At 58.9% G+C, this 14,614-nt stretch overlaps 4 protein-coding genes across 4 annotated transcripts; 2 read left to right on the top strand and 2 right to left on the bottom strand.

The window, feature by feature from the left end:
- Window positions 1-505: 505 nt before the first annotated feature.
- VDAG_06745 (uncharacterized protein) lies at window positions 506-5,788 on the bottom strand (the record flags this gene model as incomplete). Its single annotated transcript, XM_009659449.1, has 2 exons — window positions 506-1,126; window positions 1,202-5,788. 2 exons carry the CDS (start codon window positions 5,786-5,788, stop codon window positions 506-508), a joined length of 5,208 nt encoding a protein of 1,735 aa, XP_009657744.1.
- Window positions 5,789-6,898: 1,110 nt separating this feature from the next.
- Window positions 6,899-8,479, top strand: VDAG_06746 (protoheme IX farnesyltransferase; the record flags this gene model as incomplete). Its single annotated transcript, XM_009659450.1, has 1 exon — window positions 6,899-8,479. The coding sequence occupies one exon, from the start codon at window positions 6,899-6,901 to the stop codon at window positions 8,477-8,479; it is 1,581 nt and encodes a 526-aa protein (XP_009657745.1).
- Window positions 8,480-9,174: 695 nt separating this feature from the next.
- On the bottom strand, window positions 9,175-10,154 carry VDAG_06747 (uncharacterized protein; the record flags this gene model as incomplete). The annotated part of the gene is made up of 2 exons (XM_009659451.1): window positions 9,175-9,666; window positions 9,732-10,154. 2 exons carry the CDS (start codon window positions 10,152-10,154, stop codon window positions 9,175-9,177), a joined length of 915 nt encoding a protein of 304 aa, XP_009657746.1.
- A 2,489-nt stretch (window positions 10,155-12,643) lies between these two features.
- VDAG_06748 (uncharacterized protein) lies at window positions 12,644-14,306 on the top strand (the record flags this gene model as incomplete). The annotated part of the gene is made up of 4 exons (XM_009659452.1): window positions 12,644-12,970; window positions 13,028-13,104; window positions 13,356-13,835; window positions 13,919-14,306. The coding sequence occupies 4 exons, from the start codon at window positions 12,644-12,646 to the stop codon at window positions 14,304-14,306; spliced, it is 1,272 nt and encodes a 423-aa protein (XP_009657747.1).
- Between the last annotated feature and the right edge of the window lie 308 nt (window positions 14,307-14,614).

Here is a 14,614-nt window from a genome sequence, read left to right on the forward strand (position 1 = left end):
CCTGCACCTGCACCTCGTGTGACTGAAGAGGAGAGAGAGGAGCGAGAGGATCGAGGGGAGCGAGGGGAGAAACCCAAATGGTCACCGGGCATCGTTGGTGTCTCGGGTCGGCGACTTTGTTACGTATTGTCATGTCCCTGTCCGTGTCGCCTGCCCGATTGGAGATGCATTTCGGCCGATGGTTGCCGCTGCCGGTTCCGCGACTCAGAAGGTGCGACGCTTGCTCCTCCCTCTTGTCGGGATGCACCTGCCGCTGCACCTGTGCTGCACCTGTGCTGCACCCGTGTCGTCACCGGCATTTGCTGTTGGCCGCACCTGTCCTGCCTCTGCTGCTGATCTAGAAGGCAGCTGCCACCGGCTGGTCAGGGGCAGGTCCAACTCACTGGCCATCACCTAAGCAGTGAACCACCACAGGAGGTACGGAAAGGAACAACATGCATCAACATCTATGAAAGAAAACCATCACCAAACCCTAATCTCCGCCGAAGACTTCATCTCGCCCTCATCATACGTGCTTCGTCCTCTTTGCTGTCCGTGCTGGGTCCTTCTTCCGCCTGTCTTCTTCTTCCTGCACCTCCTTCTGCACCTCCTGCTGCTCCATCGCGAGCTCCTCCTTGCTCGGTCGATAGGATGGATCGGTTCGCGCGTCGCCTCGTTTTCGCTTACTGCCGCTGCCACCGCCGCTGCTAGTCACACCATCGCCCGTTGTCTTGCTGGCGGCTGGCGTTTTTGGTGTAGGCATGGCGCGCTTTTGCCCGGCTTGACTGCGTGGGGCTGTGTCGCCTTTGTCGCCTTTATCACCACTGCCGTTATTACTACCACCACCGCCTCCGCCGGTCCCCCCAGGTGGCGGTGGCGGGAACGGCATCCCCCAAGCATTGCTGTTCTCGTTCCGGTTCGGATCAAACTCCCACGTTGTCGTGCTGCGCGCAAAGTTCCCATCAGTAGGGTAAATTGTCCGCGCGTACGTGGGATGGCCCGTCGCAAAGTTACTCCTCAACTTAGTGATTCCCCCCAGGTTAGACATCTGCACCTTAGACAAGAAGCCCGACCTGTTGGGAACGGAGCCGGCCTCGCTGCCCCGCTGGTAGGGGATGCGGCAGCTGCGCTTCGGGTCACAGTGAGCCTGTACATGTCTTGTCAGTAACCCATCGTCAAGGGTGATGGATAGGGTAGGCGAAGTGTTTTGTGTGAGACGTACCATGACCTGCTGCTCCCACGAGAGCTTCCCCGGACCAATATTATTCTTCCGGGGCATCTTGCGGAGGCACCGTGAACAGTAGTCTGTTTCCACAACGGTGAAGTCGCCTTTGGGGAGCTCTTTCGGCAATGTCGTTTCTTCTCCAGGCATCTTTTCCTGAGGCGCCTTCTTTCCGCTGCCGTCATCGCCATCATCGCTGCTGTCATCCGAACCCTTTTTCTTCTCTGTCCTAAGCTCTTTCGCTGCCCTGGCCGCCCTCATCCCAGACGCGATTTGTTCCGGCGTCTCGAGCTGCCACTCCTCGCTGCCGTGCACCTGCTTCTTGTGTAGCAGCCACTGCTCCGGCGTCATGAAACCCACCATGGCACCACACACGGCGAAGGCCGGGCATCGCTTGTCGCGCCTGTCGAGCCCGTACTCCTTGGGGTCCCACAAGGGGTGGCCCTGCCTGAACGGATTCTCCGTCGGGTGGGTGGTTTTCTGCGTGTTCGAGTTAATCCGGACATCGTTCCACAGGTCGAAAACGTGGCACTCCATGTGCCGCTGCTGCTGGGCGCGTGAAGCGAGATACACTTGCGTCTCGCCTTCAGCGACCGGCGCCGTGAAAGATAGATCGCACAACGGACACGTTTCGAGGGGCTTATCGTCATTGTGGTCGGCCTCAAAGTGGTGCAGCACGCTCGACGCGTCAAGCCCAACGAGAGCCGCTCTGCAGACGCCGCAATCCTGCGGCGGGTCAACGACCGAGTCCCGCGGCCCCTGTTTCTCCCACCAAGCAAGGGGTATCAGGAGGGCCTTTGTCGCCCTGTGAGGCAGCCGAAGCACCTGGTTGAAGGCGCGAGGCCCATCGTACTGCTCATCGTACGGTCGCGTCCACTCGCGCCAGTAGTCCTCATCGTAGAGATCAAAGGGCGTCATCTGGCCTCGTTGCACCTGCAAACTTGGGTGCACGTGATCGTTTCGGCATGCGTTGATATGTACCTTTTTGGCCTCAATCATGTCCTCGACCTTGTCGGCCCCGGGCGCGGTATCGAATTTCAGCTGGCAGTAGGGGCAGAAGGTGCCAATGACGCTGAAGAATGCGCCACAGAACTCGCGGTGCTTGTCAATGTACTCGTCGGAGTACTGGCCGAGCGAGAGCCCGCAGGATGTACAGAATGGCTTGCCTGAGTGGGCGAGCCCCCTGCAGCGATGCGGGAGCTTGGCCGTGGGATCCCAGTTCAGGGCGTCGTTCTCCGTATTCCACACATGAGAACCGCACGTCTGGCAGAAGGTGCAGGCACCGGCACCTTCAGCATGGGGCACGCAGACCCGGTCGTGGTGCCGACGGTCCTTTGCATCGTCGAGCATGTTGTGGTCGCGCCCGCAGCGGTCGCAGAAGCTAAACTCCATCTCTTTGGGGTTGGCCTTGTTGGGTGGCAGGCGAGCAACCCTGAGGTCGGTAGGCCTTTTGACAACTTTCTCAAAGATGGAGTTCGGCTTGGCCGTCCACGAGAAGGGTTGCGGGATAAGTGTCCTGGTGACGATGGCGCCATTGGCCTCCTGCTGCTGCTGCTTCTCGATGAACGGGTTCGTGACGGGCTTGTTGGCCGGCTTGAGGACCGAACGCAGTTCCGCTTCGTGCTTGATCTTGAAGTGGCGGTCTCGCTGGGGCTTGTCCCAGTGTTCGTACAGCTTTTCTGGACACCACGGGCAGTTGTTCGTCGTGTGCTGCCTCAGATGCCTGCTGATCTTGTCCATCTTGTCAACCCGGTAGCTGAAATTGCAGTTGGGGAACGGACAAAAGGCGATTCTCTGGATGTTCAGGTTCCGAAGCTCGTGGAAGTCTCGCTGCATCCGGGCCACCTCTGTCGGCGTGAGCGTCCCCTTGGACAGTACAGGGACCCGGCCCTTGCCGATGCGCATGATGGCTTCCCTGGGAGGCGCGTTGGTGGGGATCGAGGGGTTGTACGTGCCCGAGTCCCAGATGCTGGGTTGCCGAGCCCACGACAGCTCGCGCTGGTCAATCTCGTGCTTGAGAAACGGTTCTTCGTCCTTTCCCCAAATCTCCTCGTCCGTGAGAAGTCTGTCCTTTTTTGACTTGTCATTGTCTCCAGCCTTGGATCCGTTCTTGGAGGAGGGGCCCAGCTTCTTCTTGAGCTCTTCAAAGACGGGGTCGCCTGGCTTGGGCAGCGTCTCGAAGCCTATCCGCTCCCGCCACTGGTTGACGAGGCCGTAGCGTGGGCCCCATGGGTGCGAAGAGCTGTTGGAAGCCGTCATACGCTCGATGAAATCAGAATGATTATTTGAGAGCAGCTCTGCGGTGATGATTTGGCTCGTCATCTGGCGACGCATGGCGCGCATTTCATCATGGCTCGTGGTAGGCAAAACAACAAATGTCCGCGTGTTGGGACTATCCACCGGGCCATCGGCGAGAGAGACGAGATTATTCTTTAGCATTGCCATGGTAAGCGCGCCGGTTCGCGAGACAGGCTGACCTTCAGCCACGTTTGTGGAAGCGACAATGAGCTGCTCGTAGAGCATATCGACACTCTCCAGTTGCTCCGGAAAGGGGGCGGTCCCCTCCCACCCTTTCAAGCGCAGCTGGCATGTCGTGTCGTCGGCAATGTCGCGCTCATACTGAGGCTGGAAGACAAACGCACAGCCGTTACCGTGCGTCTCCGTGACGTAGGCCTGCATGAGTCTGGTCATGTGCAGCTCGGTATCCGCCAGCTTGTCGACGTCGTCCTCGCGAGGGTCCCACTGCCCCATGGGCATGGACCGATGGCCCGTCAGGAACTCGTCGTGGGACCACACGAAGAACGACTCAATCTGGGTGTTGGGGTACTCGTCGTGGCAGAAGCTGTCGAGCTTACGACGGAGATTGCTGAACGGCCAAGGGATTTCGAAGACACCGCCGAGATTGGGGTTCCCCGGCGCCAGGAGGACGGCGGAGCGGGGGTCCAGATCCCGCCGCAGCAGCTGGAGAGTGTGCCGCGTGTCCGGGGTTGGGGGGACCATCCAAAAGAAAACATTCGCGTTGATCTCGTTCCCGCCGTACCAATGCGTGGTGGCAGGTCGGCCTTGGTTCGTCTTGATCTTGCTGCCGTCGCCGAGGGCATAGCGCAGGAGAGCATGGGGACCTCTGCGGCCCTCTGGCGGGCGGCCGAGGAGGACCTCTTGCGCGTTCTGCAGAAAGGGCATGTAATGGTTGGCACCAAAGTCCCAGTACAGATTGGCGTTCTCGTCGGGGCCGTTAAACCAAGTTTTCGAAGGGGTGCGGAAATAGGCAACACGGGGCTGCCCCCTATCGACATGATTCAGCTCGACGAGGGTGTCAAAGGTGCTGGTCGAGGGGATATATGTCTCGGGCGCCTTCTCGCCAGCACGGTGAACAAACCACGCAGTCTGCACCAAGGTGAAGTGGTCGGCGATGTAGTTGATCACATCAGCGTGGGTCTGGAAGAAGGTCTCGTCCTGCTTTTGGTGTGTCGTTGCGTTGTATCGTTGGAGAATAACGTCGCAGTCGTGCCCGGGACGCATCGAGAGCAACGCCTCGAGGCCCCGTTCTGCCTCCTTTCTTTTCATGACGTCAATGTAAATACGTCCCTGGAAACCGTAGAGCCAAGTCTGCGAGGGCAGTGATGCCGTTGCGGGGGGCCGGTATGTTGTTTGTTCCTGGTTGGAAACGTCCTTCATGACAACATCATCTCCTGGCGCAGGCTTCGGCGCAGTCTTCGATGCAGGCTTCGGCGCAGGCTTCGATGCAGGCTTCGGCACAGGCTTCGACACGTCCTTCTCGAGAGATGGGTTTTCAACGTCGTCGTCTGCTAAGTTCTCGTCGCCCTCTTCTACTGGAAAATTGTCAGGGTAATCATCTTGGAGCTCGTCATCTTGGAGCTCGTCATCTTGGAGCTCGTCATCTTGGAGCTCGTCATCTTGGAGCTCGTCATCTTGGAGCTCGTCATCTTGGAGCTCGTCATCTTGGAGCTCGTCATCAGTGGCGCCGCCTCGCAGGCCGAGAACGGGCTCGTCACCGATGCCTCGCAGACTCGATGCAGCGACGGGCAGAGTGCTGTGCCCGGCCTCTCGCCCCCGCCGGTGGTCATAGCCGTAGTTGCGCTGGTCGTGAGCGGTGAGAAAGTGCAGAGGCGGGCGAGCGGTGCCCCCCTCCGTTGCATTGTCATCAAGAAGGTCGAACCTTGGCCGCTGCGCGTCAAAGAGGTGCGAGATGGCCGGCTCGATGGGCAGGCCGAAATAGAGCATGGCGAATTTGCTAGCGAGCGAAAGAGGATGGCCTCTAAACCTGGTGCGCAAGATGTCTCTGTAGCGTTGCGTGTTCTCGTCTTGTATCTGGACGAGGCTTGTGGACTCGGGGTTCGGTAAAAAGAGCTTTGCCTCATGGGGTGTGAAGTACTTGTTGAGGACGTCACCGACGGCGACGCGGGGATCAGCGAGATGGAGCCTGAACTCGTCCTCGATTTGCGTGTACTGCGCGTCCGAGGGTAGGATCAGGGCGTTGTAACGGTTCTCTGGCGGCACTCGTGGGATGTTGGGCTCACGAGCGCCCTGTCCTCCGAGAGGCAAGCCTCCAACAAGCTGGGTCATGGCGCAAGGGAAATGGGCGAGGATGAAGATGGTCTAGGGGAGCAACGATACAGCACAAGATTGCGGCACATGCGAGAGAGCGGTATCAGTCGGGGTTGCGAAGAGATATGGAGATTGGCCGATGGACCCAACAAGACGGTGACAGTAGTAAAAAGAAGAGAGCGTATGGCAAGGAGACGGGGATTGGCATCGTGGGGTGAAGCAAGTGCGCAATGTTATGGATGACAAGGCGAACAAAGATGAACGAGTGGAAGCTTCTTCCATGGAGATGCCCCATGGACTCGTCGTGTGGCGAAGCATTGTATTCGGGTTTGAAGGGGGGGGATCCTGATGAATGGAAATCTGCCTTTGTTCACCTTTGTCAACAAAGGCGGGCAGTGTATAAGGAGGATCTGGGCGTTGCCAGTGTGGCGGAGATTTTGAAGCTCCTTTCTCGATGGTAACAAAGAGCAACTATGTATGTTAGTCTCCGAAAGCGTCCGGTAGGCCTCGATAGACACTCCAGGAATGCGGATGCTGCGAAAAGGGATATCAATGGCTGTCTCGAGGTTGGAGAGCAGACAAAGCAACGGGGTAGCTCATGGGGACGCTTGTCCTATTGTCAGGCTACGGACTATAGCTCTGAGGGTAGACTTGAGCACCGCACATCCTTGGCTATCCAGCTATCCAGTGACCACATGGTATGGTGAGAGAAGTGTCGGTGGTATTGGGGTGGTAGGTCATCATGTCGGCCATGGTGTTTTGAGAAGGAGAGAAGGGGAGAAGGAGAGCAACAGAGAGAAGAGAGGGAGGGGTCCTGCCAGCTGAGAATCGGCACCAGCTGTCGACGGTGGATGATGAGTAGAGGCCCCCTCATTGGCTCCACCACCACCATCGATCGTGCCTGCCAGACCACGGCTCGGTCTACTTCGGACACCAGCAAAAGTCCATGGTCTGTCGAACTGTCTAACTACCAACCTAACCACCATCATCCATCACACCGTCCCATCGACCCCCCCTGGCCATCCTCCGCCCATCAATCGCTTCCCGAATGGCGCATTGATACGGAAACACTTCTTCTACAGGTGATGCTGGCCTGATCGTCGCCCCCCCCCCCCCGCCCAGCCTACCATGGGGCCGCCTGCGCCAAACCGAACCCTCCTCCGCATCAACCTCCTCGATCCCTCCACCATCTGTCGACAATGCACAGCTCAGCTTCGCCCCGTGCTGCGCGCACCCTCCCATGCGCCACTCCTCGCACGCCGCGCCGTCTCGACAACTCCCTCTAGTCGCCTCAGCGCCAGCTACTTCCTCCCCAACAATGCTCTCGAGCGCGCCGCCGCCTCGGCCGTCAAGGCCCGCACACAGAGCCAGAGCAGTCGAACGTCGGCCACTGTCACGAACGACTCGTCGTCAACAACAGCAGCAACAGCAAAAGGCTCGGCTTCGACAAGTCGCCTAGACGCAACACAGCCCCCGGTCAATGCCGAACTACCACATCGACGTCGCCAGGCTGCTCGGCGAGCCGCCGCTGCTGCTGAAGCAGAAGCTGACTCGGGCTCCTCCTCCTCCTCCTCCGCCGTCCTCCCGGCCCAAGATGCCTCCTCGGCCCTCACCACAGTGGCCGCCAGCCAGCCGGCCCGCTCGCTGCGCCGCATCCTCTCCGCCTGCCTCTCGCTGTCGAAGCCGAGGCTGACGGTGCTCGTCGTCCTGACGGCCATGGTGCCCTACGCCCTGTTTCCGGTGCCGTCGTTCCTGTCGCCCGCCGTCACCGAGCTGCCGTCGCTCTCGCCGCTGACCCTCCTCTTCCTCACGACGGGCACGACGCTCTGCTCGGCCTCGGCCAACGCGCTCAACATGCTCTACGAGCCGGCCACCGACGCCAAGATGTCGCGCACCCGCAACCGGCCGCTCGTCCGCAACATCATCGCCCCGCGCGTCGCCCTGCTCTTCGCCCTCGTCGGCGCCGCCGGCGGCATCGGCGCCCTCTACTTTGGCGTCAACCCCACCGTCGCCTTCCTCGGCGCCGCCAACATTGTCCTCTACGCCGGCGTCTACACGCCGCTGAAGCGCGTCACGGCCCTCAACACGTGGATCGGCGCCGTCGTCGGCGGCATCCCGCCCCTCATGGGCTGGGGCCGCCGCCGCCGGCGAGTCGGCCACGCTCGACGGCGGCTCCTGGCGCCAGCTCCTCTTTCGCATCGGGCGGCGGCCTCCCTCGGCGGCTGGCTGCTCGCCGGCCTCCTTCGTCGCCTGGCAGTTCCCCCACTTTCATGGCCCTCTCCTGGTCCAATCCGCGACGAGTACCGCGCCGCCGGCCTGCGCATGCTCGCCTGGACCAACCCCGCCCGCAACGCCCGCGTCGCCCTGCGCTACAGCCTCGCCTTTGCGCCCCTCTGCTTCGCCCTCTGCGCCGCCGGCGTCACCGAGTGGTCCTTTGCCCTCACGAGCCTGCCCGCCAACGCCTGGCTCACCTGGCAGGCCTTCCGCTTCTGGCGCGCCGCCGGCCACGCCGGCACCGCCCGCGGCCTCTTCTGGGCCAGCGTCTGGCACCTGCCCGTCGTCCTCGGGCTCGCCACCCTGCAGAAGAAGGGCATGTGGAGCCGCGTCTGGGCCTCGCTCTTTGGCGCGCCGCACGACGACGACGACGATGAGGAGTGGGATGAGCTCGACGAGACGCCAGCCCCGCTGCTGCCGCCTCGCAAGGCGTGACAGTGGCGTGCGCATGTTCAACTAGTGTGTGGCCGCCGTAGAATGTATCACCACCATGTGTTCCGTACTCTCCAGATTCCCTACAATCCCTTTCCGTTCATCATGCGTTTATCCACGTGAGACAGCCTCCATCATCTTGGTGCCAGATAATGTAAACATATATGCAAAAGACACAACCAAAACAATGACAAGTCCAATCGAACAAAAACTCAGCCACGTCATATTCTCACGCCCGCCAAGCTCTCGACCACCCTATCGGTGCGGTGGGATCTATAAATGCTAATATACAAACAAATCACTGCCCCCCCTGGCTAACCCGCCCCCGACAAACTGTCATTAAGCATGCAAGCGCTTTGCGCGCCGCCAGTACGACCCTGTGGCCGCAAATAAAGGAGTGTGTATGTGTGTGTGTGTGTGTGTGTGTGTTTCAGTGCGGCCCCAGTCCCCTTTTCTGGACCCCAACACTGCCTGCTTATGATCATTTCGCACAAATGGCCGTAAAGTGCTCTGCGACGGAAAGCAAACAAAATGAGTAACACGCGAAGGAAGAAAAACATGGCGATCAAATCAGACAGAAAGCAATAGAGCAGGGGAGAAAACGCCGCCAACGCCCGAGCCGACTGGCACGGCACCTCCGAGTAGACACGAGGAATTTTTTTCCCAAAGGATTGGAGAGAGACATCACCGCGTCATCATCACAACTGCTGCACACCGCCAGGTCGGTTGATGATGGCATCGATGCCCATGTCGACGCTCGGCAGCCGCTGGCCGTGCGGATGCATGTACGGGCTGGGGCTTTGCGAGTGCCCCGTGTGGCCGGAGCCGCTGTACGCGGCACCTGACCCGTTCGACGAAACCGAGCTTGTGTACCCGTGGTGGTTCTGCTGCTGCTGGTGGTGGCCGTAGTAGGACCCAGGCATGGGCTGCATAGCAAAGTGCTGGTGGTGGTGCTGGTGGTGGTGCGGGGCGTAACCGTTGCTTCCGCCGCTGGCCGAATGGCCGCCCGACGAGGCCGTCTCGGGGCTACTGTAGGACGGGTCTAGCTCGTCAACAGGTGTCAACCCGATGCCGCTGATTCCGCTATCATCGTCATACCCTGGTGGTAGTGGCTGGCCGGATTCCAGACGTTCGCGGCGCGCGGCGCTGCGGGCAGCGCTCTGCAGGTTCTTGAGGCCGTTGGACATGCACTGCAAATGGTCAGCATCAAAACGACGGAAACTGAGGGGACGGCGCGGGAGCAGGAAGAACACACCTTGGCTTCGACGACATTCCACTTCTCGCCGGTGCGGGCGGCTAGGCCAGACCAGATGTCCTTGCGCATGGTCATGTACTCCTTGGCGAGACGTTCAAGCTTGCGGTTATCCCAGTCGTCGGCACCCTTGCGCTCCATGAGGCGCTCGTGGCGCTTGCGGCAGGCATTGGGCGTCTTGTTTCCAAAGTAGGTGATCTGAATCTGCGCCCAATTGAGGCCCTGCGCGCGTGCTGCCAGCAGAGTCTGGTCGTCTTGTGGGGTCCAGGCGCCTGAGGAGGCGCGGTGCTGCATGGGGGGGATGCCCACATTGGGGGCGGCGGCGTAGGCGTCATAGTTGGGCTGAGACTGGGCCTGCATGACGGCCGAGGAGGACGAGGCCACGGGGAAGTAATCCGGCATGGCAAGGCGTTGCTGGTTGTACATGTTTGGGGTGGGGTTGGCTGCCGGAGCGAGAGAGACTGGCATAGGGTTGTTGTAGCGATGGCTTGAGCTGGATGACCGTGTGTGCTTCGGCATGTTGTGTGGACGAGGCGTGATGAGAGATGAGGGTCAGAATGGTAACGGAGGACGTGTAGATTATCGATTAAGACCGATCATGCGTGGTCTCAAGAAGCCAATGTCGCTTCTGTGTTCTTGTTGGTAAACGAAAACCTCTCCCGGAGGTTATTTGATGATGATGAAGACGTTGTCCGTTGGTTGCTGAGATAGGCCAATGATGCAGGAGAGTAAGAGAGATGCAGGCTGTGACAAGGAAAATGCCCAAAGTCTGATGTAGAGCTACGGAGCGAATGTAGTGATGGACGATAGAAACCTGGATTTGGAAACGAGATGAGACTGGTCGACGGATAAGGAAACGAAGGAAAGGAGACAAGGAAATCGGCGAGAGAGAGAGGGAAAAAAGGAAAAGAAAAAAAAAGGAAGCGACTCAGAGAGGTCAGTCGCAGCAGTCAAGTCTGTCGTCTTGGAGGAGGGGAATGCCAGGCAAGAGATGTCAGTGGCCTCTAGGGCGGACACGATGGTGGATTTAAAGACAAATGTCAGGCATGCGACGGCGCTTGAGGCGAGAAACGAAGACGGCCGAAGAAGCGCGAGTGCTACTTTGAAGCTGGGGTCGGCAGGTGGATCTGAAACGATTAACTTGGCGAACGCAGTATGAAACTCGCCTTGTGTGTCTAGAGAGATTGATGGCAAGACAAGAGGCAAAGGACATTGGCTGGCCGTGGATGGATGGGCGGCTGTCTGAGGTTGGGCGCGTAGAACAGGCCGGTCGAGGGCGGCGGCTACGAGGTCCCACGATGGGCCGCCGACGATGGCAGCCAGAAAATGGGTTCGCCTCCCATTCGGACAGCTCAGCCGGACTGTCGCAGTATGGGGCCAAACCCCGAGAAAGAGGTCGAAAATAGCCGGCCTGTTGGGTATGGGTAGCCGCCAGGAGTGGTGAAAGGGGAGAGAGGACGACGAAGATGGGGCAGAATGGCGGAATGGCAGAACGGCAGGGGTCACGCGTGGGAGCAGGCTGCTCGGCCGGCCAGCGCGGATAGGGGATGGCCGTAGGTCAGGCCCGAGAAATGGATGACAGTTCTCAAATCGACGGATTGCGGCCGGCTGTTCTCATCGGATGAGAGAATGCGTCCATGGTTACGGATCTGGAAGAGCATCTGCTGTGAAGGAAGACAACATCCAAGGTGGGGAGAGAGGAGGGGTTGCAGGAAGCCTAAGGTACCGGAATCAGAACCCGGCAGAATAGGCTGTCAACTCGTCTCAAGGCAGGAGGACCAGGCCAGGATCCCACGGGTAAAGCAGCCAGGAACGACACTGCGAAGGGGCGCGGCGGGAGGCGGGAAGCTGCAAGGTACCGAGTCGTAGCTGCATGAACCAGCTCACGATGAGCCCATTCATTCCCAGATACCTACCTAGGTAGGCAGGCGACTCAAGGCGGGCTCCCAATTTGGTATCAAGCGCAGACTGGCGCCGACTCTCTTCCGTCAATGGGCAGCGGCGGCAGCACAAGGACGTCCGCGTTGGTCCATGTCCACGTCAATGGCAAGGTCCGAGTTCAAAAGTCGCTGCGAGGAAATTACATCAACGATGGGCTAACTTAGTAGACGCGCGCCTGCAGTGGATACCTTGTTGGGGGCTCATTGGTTGGTTGGATTGGCTGACTGTGTGTGGCCACCACTTCTTGCCCCTTTGAAGCGAAGACTGACCGATACTTACCTTGCTTACCGAGAATGCTTGCTTCTGCTACACCGAGGTGAAAGCAACCACCCTGTGCATGTGCCGCAGCCATACATTACATCTCGGCTCCTGATCATCGAGTGCCGTCGTGTTGGGATATTGTCATTGGAAGAATGGACATAAACTTTCAACAATTGCTTTATGTTCACCCGAAATCTACCATAAAATTCACGTTGTATGCACCAAGGCACATACCGTCTCTCCCAGTGGGCCATGAACATGTACCTGCAACTCGCCCAACTTGGATGGTGAGCTAGCCCTTCTACACCACAGCTCTTAGTTTGACTCCGCACCATGCAACGACTGAACTTGTCTTGTCTTAGTCACTACCATTCTCTCGAGCTTGCTGCACAGTCGTGGCCAAGACCCGTGTCACACAGCGAGATGCCTCTCCACAACCATCGGGCAACACGTGTATGACCTGCCGTGATCAGAAGAGACCGCCAGCTGAGATTCAGCCCTGCATCCACTGCTTACCACACCGACCAGTCACTCCTGCCTGTCAATCTTACCCATCTACGCCCTTCTCCGCTCCCGTCTGACGACACTGCATTTAATGACCGTCCCCAAGGTGGCCATTTCCTCGCTCTGACCTCTTTCCACAGCTATAGCACTTCTCCTCCAAAGACGCCCCCCGCTCATCCACCACAACTTGGGCTCGACCACTTGTCACCATGACCATGAACGCCAGCAATCCGGTCGTCAGTGGTCCCGCCGTGTCCTCCACGCAGGAGACTGTCGGCGACATGATTCCAACATCGCACATCTCCATGTCGTGGCCGTCAGTACCCCTACTGCTTGCTATCGTCCTAGGCTACCTTCTTCTCTGTCAATCACTCCGCTTCTACCACATCAACGCCCTCCAGAAGCGCCTTGGCTACACTGATCGCGCCTCCCTGGCAGGCATGAGCAACGATGATGCCCAGATCATTCTCAAGCATATCATGGAGCGCGACTTTCCCATGTTCTACGAGTTGGCACTGCAGTTCGCCATCTTCAAGGTGACACTTGGTGCTCCGTGAATCTCCTTCCTCGTGTCAGAACTGACATTTTGCCAGACATATGCTTTCGAGACCATGTCCAAGCTCATCAACTCCACCAAGGAATTGGCTGATCCCAAAAACTCCTTCAAAAGGTACTGGCTCCCCTAGACAAGATGCAAGCGGATGACGTGCTCGACAAGACCGCGATGGATTGAGACTCCTTCGCCATTCAAAGAGGCGGTAGAATATGGCATTTTGCACTTCATCCCTGCCACTGGCTTTGCACCCTGATCCAGAGTTCTATAACCAACTGACATATATCAGATACGAAGACACAGTCGTCATCTTTGGCGAGTAAGCCAACCTCCCTCCATCCAACTCATCCATCATCCTAACGCGTCAGGTTTTCCATCAATCCCCCGACCTCGGCACGCGCCCTCAAAGCCATTGCCCGCATGAACTATCTCCATGCCCCCTACAAGGCCGCCTCGAAGATTTCTAACGAGGACTTTCTCTACACTCTTTCCACCTGTGTCACAGAGCCCATTCGCTTCATGCGGCTCTACGAATGGAGGGCCCTCACCGACGCCGAGGTCTGCGCAATAGGCACATTTTGGAAAGCCATTGGCGACGCCATGGACATCCGCTACGACGGGTATCTCGATCGCGCCGGCGCCTGGCGCGACGGCATTGACTTTGCCGAGGATATAACCGCCTGGGCCAAAACGTACGAGCTCCAGGCCATGAAACCCTCTCGTTCCAACATCAAGCCGAGCCGTGAGCTTGCTCGTCTCATGATCTGGCACGTACCTGGATTTATGAAGCCGTTCGCCGTTCACGTACTCACTGTTCTCATGGGCGACCGCGTCCGCGACGCCTTCATGTAAGTACCTTCACCTGCAACCAGATGGGCTCCTCCCCTGTCTTTCTTTTTTCCCCCTTTTCTGACATGAGCCGACAAAATAGGTATCCCGAGCCCCCCATCTCAGCAGCCCTCTTCGCCTACCTGGCACTTGCCGTCCGCCGTCTCGCCGTCCGCCACCTCTGCCTCCCCCGCCTGTTCCCGAAACGGTACTTCTCGAAAGAGGACCCGGCCACGGGCCGCGTGAATCACTACACCTACCTCGTCCACCCCTACTACATCCCCGCCACCCTCTGGGCACGCTTCGGCCCCATGAGCTGGCTGACACGCGCCGTCGGTGGCTTCCCGCCCGGCGACGTCGACATGCTGCCGCAGGGCTATCTATTCGAGGAGGTCGGACCCGCCCGCGAGGTTGGGCAGGGCGTCGAGGAAATGGCAGATGGCGTCGAGGCGCTTCGGGCGAGGAAAAGGGGCCGGTGCCCCTTTTCGTGAGTGTGGGCGAGACCTGCGTTGTGGGGCCGGCCGGCCGGGAAGCACGGAGTTGCATCGGTCTCTCCGTTGGCTCGCTACGAATATGGCTGCTCATGTCGCTGAGAAACTGTAAAAGATGGAGGCCAGCGGACGAGACGACACTGGGTCGTGACATGTACACTAGCAATCGCACAAACCACCACATGCATCGTGGGGAACACGGTACGACGTTGCGGGACCTACGCAGCCTCATGTATGACACGCAATGGCAATGCAACATTCATGACATTCATTACTCATTATCACGCTCGGACTAGCAACCGACTCAT

The sequence above is a fragment of the Verticillium dahliae genome, genomic scaffold (genome assembly GCF_000150675.1).
Source record: "Verticillium dahliae VdLs.17 supercont1.14 genomic scaffold, whole genome shotgun sequence".
In the NCBI taxonomy this organism is placed as follows: Eukaryota; Fungi; Ascomycota; class Sordariomycetes; order Glomerellales; family Plectosphaerellaceae; genus Verticillium; species Verticillium dahliae.